The 14,866-nt window shown below is 40.6% G+C and overlaps 1 protein-coding gene across 2 annotated transcripts; it reads right to left on the minus strand.

The window, feature by feature from the left end:
• Positions 1 to 190: 190 nt before the first annotated feature.
• Positions 191 to 14,690, minus strand: ATAD5 (ATPase family AAA domain containing 5). 2 transcript variants are annotated; one of them, XM_039390335.1, is made up of 23 exons: positions 14,514 to 14,690; positions 11,849 to 13,614; positions 11,433 to 11,520; positions 10,611 to 10,775; positions 10,282 to 10,420; positions 9,747 to 9,831; positions 9,098 to 9,279; positions 8,531 to 8,688; positions 8,085 to 8,238; positions 7,571 to 7,852; positions 7,306 to 7,402; positions 6,788 to 6,870; positions 6,547 to 6,692; positions 6,278 to 6,428; positions 5,643 to 5,813; positions 5,343 to 5,458; positions 5,158 to 5,251; positions 4,881 to 4,945; positions 3,791 to 3,971; positions 3,137 to 3,249; positions 2,027 to 2,859; positions 1,259 to 1,423; positions 191 to 1,062 (listed from the first exon to the last, which is right to left on the minus strand). In XM_039390335.1, the coding sequence occupies exons 1-23, from the start codon at positions 14,589 to 14,591 to the stop codon at positions 984 to 986; spliced, it is 5,391 nt and encodes a 1,796-aa protein (XP_039246269.1). In that variant the 5' UTR covers positions 14,592 to 14,690; the 3' UTR covers positions 191 to 983. The 2 variants fall into 2 exon arrangements, with proteins under 2 accessions (XP_039246269.1, XP_027605542.2); XM_027749741.2 differs by having other exon boundaries at positions 3,137 to 3,324.
• Between the last annotated feature and the right edge of the window lie 176 nt (positions 14,691 to 14,866).

Raw genomic sequence — 14,866 nt, forward strand, 5'->3', positions numbered from 1 at the left:
GAGGTAAGTGGAGCAGCACTGCATGGCAGGATCTGACTCAGTTTGAGGAACAGGAACAGTCCAACTGCAATATAAAGGCAGAAAAGTACATGGCTGAACTAATTCCAGTTTTAAAACCCTCTAAAAATCATCTTTATGGCCTGAAAACGTTTTATAAATCTTACTTTTCATACAGCAGAAACATCCAAAGTTGTAGCAAAGTCTCACAATTTATTGTCGTACAAAACCAGAATCAATCCAAATAATCAGGCTGAAGTCTTGTCCAATACAAAAAGAAGCATAAAAATAGAACACAATATATAAGGCTAGAAGTAGTTAAATATTCCTGAACCCACAGTAACACTGGAATAATTGTTATTTACAAAATCTTGCCTAAATCTCTGAGACCATCTTGAGCTACAGCGATACCTTCTCTACCTTTTTAGATCAACACGCAGATCTGACAGCTGGAAATGATGAAAGGAATATACAAATATATGTGCTTCGAGGCACTGAGTGCTTTGCAAGGACTTTGTTCCCTGTGGTTGTTGTGAGGAGTTGGGTTGAGTCATTCACACTTCAGAAGACTTGTTGCATCCTCTCCTGCCCCCTCCCACCCCGAGTTATTGAGCACTTCACTCACATTCAGAAACAAACTGCTTTGAACAAAATGGTCTCCTTTGCTGTGGAAGTTGGGACACTTGGTTGCTACAAAAGGACTTCTTGCTGTCTGACACCCAAATTGAAGGATTCCCCATGGAATAGTCTGTGCATTTAATATTATAAATGCACTTATTGGACCAGCACCAAACAAACCCACATTTCAGCTGTGGAGAGCAATAGCACGACAATAGATATGTACATTATTTTAAATACTTATAAAAATTTAATATACAAATGGCTCTGAATATACAATAATGTGGTAAAAAAGATTTTAAAAAAAATAATCAAACTATGGTGAGAATACCACCATTAGGCACAAAGTATTTCTGGTGTTAGCAATTCTAAGGGAAGTCCAAAGACAGACCATTTATCATTTGTCTGGGTATTTCGAGATGAATCCCTTCAAGATAATGCAAGAACCTATAAAAAAAAAAAGAAAAGCAAAAGTGATTGTAAGGGAACAAGGTTAATTGCTGAACGAGGCAACACTTCTGTTATTTTGAGAGACAAATGCCCACCTTTCTTGTCTGGAATTATTCTGACAAAATATTTTATTAAAATCCGTAACTACCTTGAATATTGAAATGTAGGAAGGCTTAGGAAAACCAAAACTTACCTTCTTTTAGTCTTCCCTTGCTCTTTCAGCTTCTCAGACCTACAGATCCCGCGGAGCGTGGGGAGGTATTCCAGGATGCTGGCCTGCTTGTTCCCCAGGTTTAAAGGGCTTCTGGAAAACACAGTTCTGATGACAGCCAGCCTCTTCTGTGCCTTTTTGTGAATGCTGAAACAGAGAACGAAGCTTTATTGGGTCTTGTTCAAGAATGTCCTGATTTTGTTTCTTTAGGATCAAATGTACTGGTTTAAAACTCTGTTAAACACATCGATGTCCAAAACTGCATCCCAAAGGATGAGATGTCTGCAACTCCTGGGTGCTGCTTGGAACTTTGGTCTGCACCAAGCAACACCCACCAACACATTTAACACAGGTTCAACAGGAGCAGGTGCTGGATGACAGATCTACATGTCCAGCACTTGCAGAATCCATTTTAGTCCATCTGTCTCTCTTGCAAAAGCCATTCCTTTAGGAGTTTGTTGTTCTTTTAGGGGTGGGGGTGGTGTTTGTCCATTTTTAAATTAATTAGACTGTGGCTACCATTTCTGAGCAACATTATAGTCAGGCTATTCAAACAAAAACAGTCACTTTTTGCAGATTAAGCAGTTAATTTAAGCTTATAAAACATATTCCAGTGTTTTGAGATATACTGACAACAGCCATAGTGGTATAAATGTGTACACATTAAATCCGAGACAGTCCTACTCCCTGTGAAATGCTTTTCTTGACAAAGAACTGCATTATATTCCAGGAATATTAGCAAAGCCTTACCTTGAGTCAGCTGACTCACTGAAGGACACACCATTCCTTGTGTTTGAGACATGCAAAGTAAGTCCCTCCAGCTGATCACTTGGAGGCGTTTTCCTGGTACTCCAAAAGGATTCCAAGTTTTGTGAAATATTAACAGAACACTTGTGAAAACTGAGTGCTTCCATAGCTGCCTTTACTTCACTGGAGCTCTGGGAACTCCACCAATCAGTATTTTCTATACTGAATTCATCACAAAGACCATTTCTGATTTTGGCATTTGTCCAATGAAATTCTTCCTCTCTGGAAAACTCCAGTGGTTCCTTGGTGTTGGTGCTTACACAGCAATCCAGGAAAGACATGTTTTCCACAAACTCAGTCAGTGAATTCAGACACTGAAAAACAAGAGCAGACCTTTCTTCATTTGCTGATGTTTTAGTTTTAACTCCTTTTTCTTCTCTATTCACCAACAATTTTGATTCCTTTTTATTCATTTCAGCACATGGCGCAGGACTATCCAATGGCAAAGTTACGAATTCAGATGAATAGTTCAGTTCAGTATCAAATAAGTCACTGTCATCCAATATATCAAGCCTTTTCTGAGTCTTGGTCTTCTTAGACCTTTTTCCAGGGCTACTCTTCCCAGAGCAACTACTGTTGGTAGACCTGTTTTTTGAAGAAACTGTGGTAGTCCTTTCAAGTGTAGACTTAGAGGCTTCAGACTGGTTTGAAAGAACTTGCACTGGTAAGGGAAGGATAAGTTCAAGATTACTATATATAAAATCCACTTGCTTCATCTGGAATTCTGTGAGAAGCTGTATTAATTTATTCCATTCCTCCATGGTTGTGCTTTTGTGCTGTAAAATAAGAATCATGAGAGATTTATTAATAAAATTAATAAAAATATTATTACAGAAAATCTCTCACTTCTGGCTTTGTATTTATGAGGTGAGGGACTGTTCTGTTGGCAGGAGACTGCCCCCATCCAGATTTTGCTTAATAACCACAGAACCCCCTAATTTCTACAACAAACCTTTGCAGAGATTTGCTTCTAAGAGGTCACTGTTCCTAGTGCTGGTTACACTCAATTATCTGGCATCATCCAAAGTATTAACTAAGCAACTCCAAAAATACCTTAAGAAATGTAAACAAGTCTTCTGAAGGCAACAGGATGTTCCGAAGGCCAAGCAACGTCTCTACACAGCCTGTGTCACATTTTGGAAGCTCCTGCAGACGTGCATCATCACCTGGAGAAGAATCCACCTTGGAATCATCACGTTCACAATGAATTACATCGCCTGCTTCACTTGTCTCCTCTCCTCCTGCACAAAGATAACAGGTTTGACTTGAACAGAAACAACTGCACCATGAAATCGATTTTTCACCTCTTTGCCTCAATTCCTTTTGTGAAGGAAACTGTAACTGTCGGCTCTTGCTGTGGTTCTGAATGAATGCAGTGACTGAAATGAGTCACTGCCACCCCAATTCCTTGCAGGCAGTGACACCAACCTGCCTGACCTCCCTGCTTTGCAAGTGACCTTTGAAGGGGGTTGTGCCTCATGGGTCTCACCCTGTTGGTCACTCACACCCCCAAACCTGTCGAGGATTCTCTTCCTGGATCCTTTGGGATCAAGTTCTTACCCATAAAACACCCAAACAGCCCTACCCAAATACTTAGGAGCCCTTCAAGAAGTTACCATTTATTTGTATGTGTCTGAGGATGGTTTGATTTAATCAAATTCCTGTTTAGATGGAGGTTTTTTTAAAGATGAAATCAAATCAACCTACCATGATGTGCCAGGCGTTTCTCCTTCAAGCATCCCCCTCCACTTCTAACCCAAAACTGTAAGTAGAGAACACATTTTCGGATGTCACAGTTATTTGTGGTCAGCAGAGCAGCCAAGTCTTTCCCATCTGTCCGTAGGTTCTCAGCCAGGCACAGGGTCTGGAGGTAACTGGTGGCATTTACCTGGACAAGGGTCAGACACAGAGCACTGAAACAACTGCCAGTCACACTGCAGTGAGTCACACAGCAGCAAATCATTCTCCTTGTGTTTGCAATAAACTCTGCCTTTTAATACAGAGGATTAGTTTATTAAATTAGATTGAAGTTACATTAAAACCTTCTACAGAAAAGCAGAATGCCAAATCTATGCAGTCCATGCCAGAGAATTAAGTTCAATTTAGAAGTTCAGCTCATTAAAAACAAACACACAAACACATTCTGCTCGTGGTCCTGAAACCACATACATCTTGTTTCTTATCACCACTGAGCAGCTGTTACTGAGCTATATTCATTTTAAAGGGTTTTTTTCATTCTTTCTTTTAACTCTGAACTGTCTGGAAATCCAACAGGTTTTTAGTAAGTGATTTCCCCTTCTGAAAAGTCAGTTCCTTCTGATTTTCATTTACTTACGGTTTTCAAATAATACATAGCTAAAAATACAACTATTTGCTATATAGAACACTGGTGTTTACATTCAAGGAATAACCCATAATATTTCTAAAATAGCTCCTATAATTTTAACCAATGAACATATAATATTGGCATAGTCAACCTTCAGATCAAAGCTATTAGATATATTATCTGTGAACTTATATACCTACATCCTAAAAACTACATTAAAAGTGATTAAGTGATGTGCTTATCATAATTCTCAGAACTACTAAATTGTTTAGAAAAATATATATTCAATGCTAACAAAATAGCTTCTACATGTAGAGATAAATACATCCCACACATCCTTGTATAAACGCCATGAACAGTCTCCTGATGAAACAGGTACATGAGAAGTATATAAACCTACACCAATATTTAAATTTCAAACTGAAATCAGCTACTTGCTTAGGCTGTACCTGCATTTCCAAACACACTTACCAGGGAAGGGGTTCTGAAGTTGATCTCTTCAAAGGAGCCATCAAACATTAAGCTGAAAGTTGGATCTGTATAAAGAGATACCAGTGAACTGTCAGGACATTATGTTCCAAACTAGTTATTTCCTTTATCCATTACAGCAGACAGCATCTTTATTCAAACATTAAAATCCTTTAATTTTGCATTTAGGAGCTGTATCCAACCACCACCTCTTAAACCAACTTATTAAAAGAGGCTCTTCTGCCTGTAAAGGCCAATTACTGTCACAAACACTACTCACCATTGGTGGTCAGAATTACAGGTCTCTTTGCAGTTGCCATGAATGTCTTTATTGCACTTAGGAACCCTGCATCTTCATCAAATATTATATCCACCTACAGAAAACAAGTGCAAAATATCAACAATTTTTTTAACAACAGCTACAAGCTGTGAAGGCAGTCAGAGTGTATTCCACGTGAATTTTACCTCTTCAAATAGAATGAGGGACGTTGCACTTTTCCTGTTGTGTTCTCCTCCCTCTTCCTTGCTTATTGACTTAGTTTGAGCATCTTTCTTTTCTTCAAGTGAATTCTGAGTATTTCCTGCAGATGGATGAAGAATTGAGCAGGAAGGAGGACTGAAACCATTTAAAATGCATTCCAGGTTCAAAAACCCCCCAAGTATAAACTGCCTAAGAAAATCTACTCTTTTCTCCACACAGCCCCACACACACAGTGTAGCATTTCCATCTCCAAAGGTAACTAAATATTAAACAGGGATACCCACCTCTATTTTTTTCCTCAGCTGTTACTTCTCCATCACTTCCTTTATGTTTGGAAGAGATTTTGAAGTAGTTGGCAAGAGTTTTAGGGGCCAAGTTTCGTTTTAAACCAGCTCCTTTTGGTGACAGGGGTGGTTTTCTTGGTGAAATAACTTTCTTTGGAGAATACATTTTTTCTGCAAGATACGTTTTATATTAAACTTCAGTTACAAATATAGTGTCGAACTGACATTTCTCAGGCAAACTTAAAGCAAGCCTCATTTTTTTAATCTAGTACAGGACAGGTTTACTGTGCTGATTTCTGCTCATTTTCCTTTTCTCTTGTTAAAAGGAATGCTTTCTGTTCAACTTTCTGTTAAAGTGCCACAGCCTTTACTCCACCACTACAGAAATAAGACAATCAAGAGTCAGTATTTTGATAAAGTCATTATTTAATTTGGTGTGCAGCTGTGTTAGCCAACAGAGCATTTCTTACTATTATGGCCAGATGAGCTGAAATTTGTTATCTTTTTTAAAACACCTGATGTCTAAAATTTGTTTGGGGAATTCAGTTGCTAACACCCTCCTCCCCCTACAAAAACCTCCGTTCCAAAACTCCAACCAAACAAAAACCCCCAAATACAACCCCTTAAAAACTTACTTGGTGACTTGGCAGTGCTACAGCTGTTGAAAAAGCAAGGCTTGTGTGCATTGACACCTTTTTTGTCCACTTGATGAGACTGAGTAGCTTCTCTCAGCTGGGACAGGATCTGCCTGCCACTGCGCTGGCAGGAGGCATTCACCTCAAAGATCTGCAGTGGGGTTGGATGGAAGACATAAAAAACCCCTGGTAGGCATCCTGTATCACAAATGCTTTCGTATCACTAGTTATTAACAAGAAAAAAGCACTGAGGAAAGGTCTCCACCCACCTTAAAGCCAAGCTCCTGAGCACAGGCATACACTGCAGCAGTTTTCCCCACTCCTGGAGGGCCAGTTATCAGCACTGTGTTGCAAAGGCTTGTCTCTTCCTCAATATCAGATTTATTATCTTTGAAGTCAAGGCTGCTCAGGGAATCTGTAGAATTATTTAAAAGAGAAGAAAGGATTATGTTATTTTTTTGCCAACTTTTAACAAAAGAGGAGCTATATTATTTTTAATTCTATCAGCACCTTCATGCTCTTTGTCCTCTTTTTCCCCTTTCTGGTTTCTTTTTTCTTCCAAATCAGCTCTTTTTTTCCATTCTTTTAACCAACTACAAAAGGAAGAAACAGAACAAAAAATAAGAATTACTGCTGAATAAAATGAACGAAATTAAGATGGAATAGAACACAAAACATCAGCTACTTGTCATCCCTCACAAACTTATCAAGTCCTTTCAGATTTCAAAAAAACATTGTTCAGGATTTTGTACAAAAGGATTCTTTTGTACAAAAGGATTCCTTCTTCATTCTGCAGTCTATAGGCTGGCTGGTGTAAAAACAAGTCACCTGGTGAATTACTTAGTCAGATGGATCTTTGAATTCTGCAGAAGTTTTTGGAGGCAAACCAAACCCAAGGCCACAAACACACCCCCTGTGTGGGTCATTCAAGCCTAGTGTTAAATAACTGACTCTGCATTTTTGAGCACAATCAAGTAACAGCAACTTTGGAGTTCTTTTAAGACTGGATCCACGTTCCCACTTCTGACCTGTGCAGCTTTTCAATTTCTTTCTTGTTCCCTACGAGTTCACTGGAATCCTGAGGCTGATATTTTTCTGTCCAGAGTGTGTCTTCCTTTTCAACACCTAAAGAAAATACATTATCCACTTTTCTATATGCAAAAGAGTTGATCAAGCCCAGAATATTAAGACTAGACAAGATTTTTGCATCACAGTGGAAAGCTGACATAATCATACACACACCACACTCCCTCAATGCAGAGAGAATTAAAATGAGGCAGGAAATGCAGTTACCTGACAGTGCACTTGGCTCTGATAAACATCCAGTGTCTTCTGCTTTCTGGGTCTTGCTTCTCCCCAGGTGTGTGGTTTGTCCTGTCTCTGCCTGTTTTTCTCCAGATACAGGAGAAATAAGGTTCCTGGAAACTCTTGATTTTATTTCACTCTCTGTACCTTCAATTTGTTTTCTTCTCTTTGATTTGCGCTCTTCTGTTTCTTTCCTTTTCCTCTTCGTTTCCTTGCTGTTGTCAGGACGTTTCTGATCTACCTCAGAATTTGCAGTCCCATCTCTGCTTTCTAAGGAAAAAAAAGTTACATCCTTCTAAAATCTCAGGTTCTGCCCATTACCACTGTACAGTTGTTTAAACTGTATTTGTAGAATTTGGTCAAAATGGCCTAAAATGTGAGGACCAATTGACTTCCCACAACAGTATTTTCCTTCAGTGAGGTATTTCTGGCAATCCCAAGCTGGTTTTTTTTATGCCAGACAGAGTGAGAGTGTTTTTCTCCCCCTACACAGATCACCAACCTTGCAGACTGTTTTCCAAAGCCAAGCGCTCCGTTTGCTTTTTCAGGAACTTGCGGAAGTGTTTTTTCACAGGAAACTGAGAATTAGAAGACAGGATCTCATCCAGTAAATCCTTCCTGAATGTATCAGGGAAAACTGGTCTGTGGCCTGAAAGCTGTAACACACATATACACACACACACACAAAAAATTACCCACAAACATTACACAGAATGGCTGCTTTGCATAATTTAAACTGGCAGCTGTCTTGTTAAAGTCAGAGATTAACAAAAACTGAAGTTAAGAACTGTTGGGAACTGCCTAATGTTAAGATGCAAAATGAATAACTCACACACAGGGACATAAAAGAAAAATTAAAATATTCCAGGACTGGAACAGATTCAAACTACAGGATTTTTTTAAAAAACAGAAGTCCAAACAACTACCAAAACAATTTAAAGTACTAACCACAGGTGCAGAACAATTTCCAGGTCGTTTTGAATTCACAGTGGAAAATTCACCAAGTGAGAGAGTGATTTTTGTGACCTTGGTGACTTCAGCATTCAGTTCCCTCAGCTTAGTTAACAGAGGACAGGATGGTGACTGCAATTTCCACATTGGACAACCTACAAAAGAACCCCCACCAAAACCAAAACAGTTAACTTCTATTTTAGGGGAAAGAAACGGGCTGTTCTTCTCTCTTTTGTGAATTATTCTGCCTTTGTCAGGAGGAAATGGTTTCTGCCCCAATCAGTCCAACACAATCTTTATTCTCCAAACTGGAACTTGACAGACCAACCTTTTTGATTAAATATTCAGAATTTTGCACCCTCACCCATATATGTTTAGACTACTTTATCATCAATTTAATCTGTACATTTTGAATTCAAAACCATCTCACTGGAAGCTTCTACGTTTTGTTTTCTTACTGGGACACAAAACAAGAGGAAACTCCCAGTCATAAGCTGTTCAACTTTTCTCTTTTCTGCACCAATTTACTAGAAATTTAAACCAAAAAGCTTAACAAGAGCTTACAGTCATCCTTCTGCTGCACATGGACAACAGTCTTAAAGCAGGAACTTGCAAGAGAATAAGCTTCCATTGCTGCTGCTTTCTTTGCAATCTGTCTTTTCAGGGACTCTGGCAACCCACTCATCAGGAATTCCCGTTTTGCTCTGAACTGATCATCATCCTGAGAGTTTTCAGATGCATCTCGGCTTTAATGGAAACAGAAATGAAAAGAAAATAGAATCATTAGAACTACCAGCTATGCAAGGCTGAATTTAGTCACATTCTCTTCTACACGAGTTAGAAACAGTCTGGGAGAACTGCTAAAATTAATTTCCATGGAGTAAGTTTATATTTCTTTTTAAATATTGTGTTAGAGATTTCAATTAAAAAAAAATCTGTTTGGTTTTGTATTTTTATATGCAACTTGGGATTTCTTTTTAATCACTCATCAATTACATTTTCAGCCATCTAAAAATGGAACAACAATGGTTGAGGAACTCTCTCAAAAACCTCCTAAAATTTTGGAAGCAGATTAACATATTAATCAGTATAAAACCCATGAACATTTACATCACATTTCAATAAGTGTATTTAAATTTGTAAAATGAGAGAATGTTAAAGTAACTTTGAAACATGTTTTGGTTCTTAAGCAACTGGAATCTTGTGAACTGACCTGCTTTCATCAAAGATCACAATTGGTCCACCTGCAGAGTTCTGAGCATTCCTGCCCAGGCAGGAAGGTGGATATCCCAGTCTCCCTGTCAAAAGGAGAAGACATGATTAGATTAACACTGATAGAGGATTCTGACCTTGCTTCTCTCTTCACTACCTGCATGTTCCATTCAACAACAATCTCCTTTTCTTAAGGGAAAGCTGAGTATTTTAACAAAATTCATTATAGTTTTATTACTAATTATTTTATCACTATAGATTTTATTTTCTGTAACATTAGAGAAAGAAATCATAAATTAGAAGACAACAGAACACGGTAAACTACTGACAGTTTTCCAAACAGTTTTCCCTCAAAGAAGAAAAATCAAAGCAACACATGTAAATAACTTACACAAAAAGGAAATGTGTATACTGGAATACTGTAACAAAAGAATCAGAATAAAATATGAATGCACTGCAAAGGCAGCTTTATAAAACAAAGTTACAATAGTCAATAACTGTAACAAAACCAAACACATTCAGTAAAACCCAACTACCTTTTGAGTTCTTCACAACCTTCAAGTTTTTAGACTTCTTCCCCAAAACATCATTTAAGCTCCGAAGTTTCTTTGGCTTCACACTCTGCTCTGTAGTAGTGACACTACTCACACTGGAATCTAAAATTATTACAGATTCCTAGAGGGAAAACAAACAAAATAAGAAAGGAAACACAACTTTTCCTCCTCAATTAACAACACATTGCACGGACATCTACCTTACTTGATTCTTTACAAGAAACGCTTACAAGCCAAGAATCATTTTTGTTGCTTAAATGAGTCCCAAACACATCAGAATAATTCTTGCCCTAGGAAATATAAAGCCTTACATCACTGTCCTGGGATTTTCTCCTCTCAGCAAGAGCTCGCTGGCGAGACGAGCGTCTCACAGGAGCTGGGGAGTCCTCGTGCCCCTTTGATCTATTCTGCTGGATAGCCTTGGCTTTCTCAACCAGCTGCTTGGCTTTGGATCTGTTTTTAGAAGCAGAGTTTATCTGTTAACAAAGAACAGGAAAACCAAAAGAGCAATTAATATCTTCGCTAAGTATTTAGCAAACGAATATAATTGTTCACGTTCACTACAGTGTAATTTTAACAAAACGTCATTGGTATCAAAAAGAAGAGGAAAATATTGAAAGGAGAAGCAAACCAAGATGGTATCAAGTTTTCAAAAGGCAGTGAGAGCCCTACAAGGGCCCTTTGTCCACAGAACACATGAAATATGGGCAGTGACATTCTTTCTGCTGTGCCCAAACAGTGTCACAGGTTGGACAAGACCTCCAGGATCATCAAAGTCCAACCACTGACCGACCTCCAACCACCCCGGCAACCAAACCACAGCACTGAGTGCCAGGGCCAGTCACTCCTATGTCCCATCCCGAGATCCTGCAGCCCAGCAACATGCCATTCATTGGGTTTTTCTGTAATGAAAAGCAGATCTGTACTAATACAACATGTTTTAAAATCTAAGGGAGAAGAAGCTACCTGGAATGCTATCATAAATCAGATCTATCATAATGCTCCCTTTCCCCAGGGCAGCTGAGAACTGTCGTGTTGCACTACATTCAACTGTCACACAATATGAGAAGAACACAGTTATACACACAGAGGAAATGATAAAATACTGAAACACAAACTGTTACATAAATCACCTTTGTATTTTTGGAGTGAAACTCTTCGTTTTTCGTTGCTCCAGCTCTGTTTGATTTTTTAGCCGCACTGATACGTGTGAACCTCATCCTAATTAGGGGAAAAGTATTATGACATTATTACTGTTTAAGAAAGGGAAATGTTACTGTCCATCTCATGTTCCAAAGCCTTTAAAAATACTGTGCTGTAAACAGAAGCAACCCCCCAATTGGTTTTTTGTTGTTGTTGTTGTTCGGTTGTTTGGGTTTCTTAAATGTCTTTAGTGCAAACACATTCATAATCAGTTTTGGCTCTTCTCTGTTATTTTCCACCATGATCAACAGTGCAAGTTTATATAACTTTATGATTATGTCTTACTTTCAAAATGCTTGCATAAAATTAAAGAGCAAAAAGGTGGAATATACTCTACAAAGTTTACCTTATTGGGCTGTTTGCATCACAGGGCACAGTGATCACCTCAGCTCTGTACATGCTGCTTTTCTTGGAGGATTGCCTGCTTGCCTTTGGGGTAGAAGCCTGTAGTGGACTCAATTCATCTGCAGAAAGGGTAGTTCTAATCCTGGCTTTTTTAGATGTAATATTTGTGGATGTTTGGATTTTCTGCTGCCTTAAACTCCTCCTTAACTTATTCACTTTTGGACTTGATAAAATTATTACATCTGGGGTGTTTTCCACAGTAAGAAAGTCAGCACTCGAATCCACTTCTCCCATACAGTTGCTGGTGCTGGAAACAGGAGTTTCCTTAGTTTCTGAGGCCTTTCTTCTCCTGCTTCCTTTTTTCTGAACCTTTCTAGATCTTTTGGGTTTAGTTCTATTGCTTTTAGGGCTAGAATGTGTGTATCTGTCCACATGATCTTCTGGTATTCCACCCTCTAATCGTTTATTTGAAGGAATGGCCTCTTCAGGTCCTTCTTTTTCTTTGGAAAGCTTTGCAGAGGCTTGCTTTTGTTTTCCAGGTGCCTTTTTAACTCCACTTTTCGTTACATCTGATGTTGGTTGTCTAAAGGCCTTCATGAACTGATGCTTTTCTTCCAGGCTGCATTTTGGCTTCAAAGAATCCATCCCTGCAGTCTCTAGGACAGCCAACTCCAACTCCTCTTCCTCAATAACCACGTTAGATTTCCTTTTCTGAGTCACCTGTTCAGTTTGCTCACAGTCCAAGAGGGGTGGGCTGCTTTCTTTCTCCCCTCCACGTCCTTTCTGCTTCAAAAAAATGGAAGCTATTTTCCTGGAGCCTTTCTGCTCTTTGTGTAAGGGAGGTAACTTGGGGGGAATGGAGTGAACTTGTGCCAGGACAGTGACTGTTCTGAGTGGCGGCTGCTGAGACTCCTCACACTTTTCTGGCTCACGAACACCATCACTTTTGTCCACTCCATTTGCTGTAGCACCAGTGCCCACTGTTGGCTTTGTGTCTTCTTCAGCATTGTTTTCTCCCTGACTCTTCAAGAAGTCCTCAAATGACACTGTTATTATACAATTATTTACCTGTGATGTCCCATCATCCGTAGGAACCTCAAAACTGGAATCACCAGGAGCAGCATCACTCTCTGCTACTGTATTTTTCTCCTCCTCAGCTTCCTTTTTACAAGTTTCATTCATCTGGTTTTCAGATGAAAAGCTTTCAGACAAATCCATATTTGCTTTGTGCTTCCTTTTCCTTGATTTTCTTATCCTATTTTTTGACCCATTTGTTTCAGAACCAGTGTTTTTAGCATTTTTCCTGGAGAGGACAGCATTTGAGAAGTTCTCCCTTTCCACATCATCTTCTGCTAATTCTCTTGCACATTTTTGGTCAACTAGAGTACAAGTAGCAATAAAGTCACTGCTGTCTTGTTGCAGTCTTGTTGCCACTCTGCTGTCATCACTACTAATTCCTATTTCATGGTCATTCTCAGGTTCTTTGAGTTTATGATTTAAATTAACTTTCTTCCCTTTTCTCTTTCGCTTCAAAGATGGTTTAAAAGCTGACTTACAGTCTTTGTCATCAGCATCCAGCACTGGTTTATCTTCTCCATCCCCAACTGGCAAGGTGGCTTTCTCAGTTACGGATGTCTTCTTAAAATAATCCAGGATATTGTTGGGTTTTGGTGATGACAAAGCTTTATCCACTGGTTTTGCTAATGGTGAAAAATACCTTGTGATGGTTTTGACAGAAGCATCTTCCTCTCGTCGTTTCTTGCATGGCTGTAAAAAGCACAACATGAATCTTGGTTTTAAAAAACTTCAGATGACTTAGTGTGGCAATATAAAGCTGTACAGTGATACAGATGAATGACACCGGTACTTTTTCAGAAGACAAAAACTTGTTAGTGTGCTAAGACTGTGCATGCATCAACTTTATCTCCATGTTTTCAAAAGCCATCTAAGCTTGAAATAAAGATTTTGCCATTTCAAATAAATAAAAATCCCATCCTGAAACCTTGAGATGGTCAAAACTGAGAGGGACCCCAAGGTCTTCAGAACAGCTCTGCAGAGATTCCACAGTGCTGGACCTCTGAAAGTCTCGGTCACTTCAGCTGCTCGACCCATTGGTAACCTCGGGATGTTCCCCAGAGCTTTATGGGGTTTAGAAGGGAATTCCAATGTCTCTTAAAAATGTCTGATCCTACCCTGAACATCTGACTCATTTTAAGACGACCTTTCAAGTACTTAAAGAAAATGAATGAAAGAGAATTCTTATCTCGCATCACAATTCAAACCCTCATGATCTCTTTAGGCAGAATTCCCTGTATTTTGATCTCTGATCAAAGAGCATTTACTTGTACGGCTCCAAGGGAGACTTTGGCTCACAAAGCCTTTTACAACCCTTCGTTTATTACAAACCGAAATCTCGAAATCCCACCCTGTGAGGGGGAAAACGCCCTTCCCGGAGCCCCCGGGAGGCGATTCATGACAGCCCGGCCCGGGGAGGTTCTAACCCTGACTCGGGGGCGCGGGCCGGGCACGGGCGGCCCCTCACACGCCGCGGGCACAGCGGGCGCGTCCTGTCAGGGGCCAGCAGCCAAGGGGCGAACGCCCAAAGGGGTGCCCCCGCCAGCCCGCCCTCACAGCGCGCCCCCCCAGGCCCGCTCCCCCGTCCCCACCTGAGCGCCGTCGTCGTCGCCGGCGAGGAGCAGCGGCGGGGACGCGGCCGCGGCGGCCACGGCGACCCTGCCCACCATGTCCCCTCAGGGCCGGGGGGCGCGCGCGGCCGCCATGGACCCCCCCTGCCCCAGGGGTGGCGCCGCCTCGCGGGCGCGCGCTCCGGGCAGGGAGGGAAAAAAGCGCGCGCGCGGGACCGCGTTCGGAGCGTCCGCGCGGAAACGGCGGGGGCGGGGCCTGCCCGCGCGCCCGGCACCACGTGACCCGCCCGCCCCGCGCGCGCGGCCCAACGGCCGCGGGCCCCGCCCCCGTCGGGACCACGTGACGCGTGGAAGGGTAGGCGCACGCTGGCCAC

This window comes from Pipra filicauda, unplaced genomic scaffold, assembly GCF_003945595.2.
Source record: "Pipra filicauda isolate LSUMZ 115617 unplaced genomic scaffold, ASM394559v2 scaffold80_size11013439_pilon, whole genome shotgun sequence".
Classification (NCBI taxonomy): Eukaryota; Metazoa; Chordata; class Aves; order Passeriformes; family Pipridae; genus Pipra; species Pipra filicauda.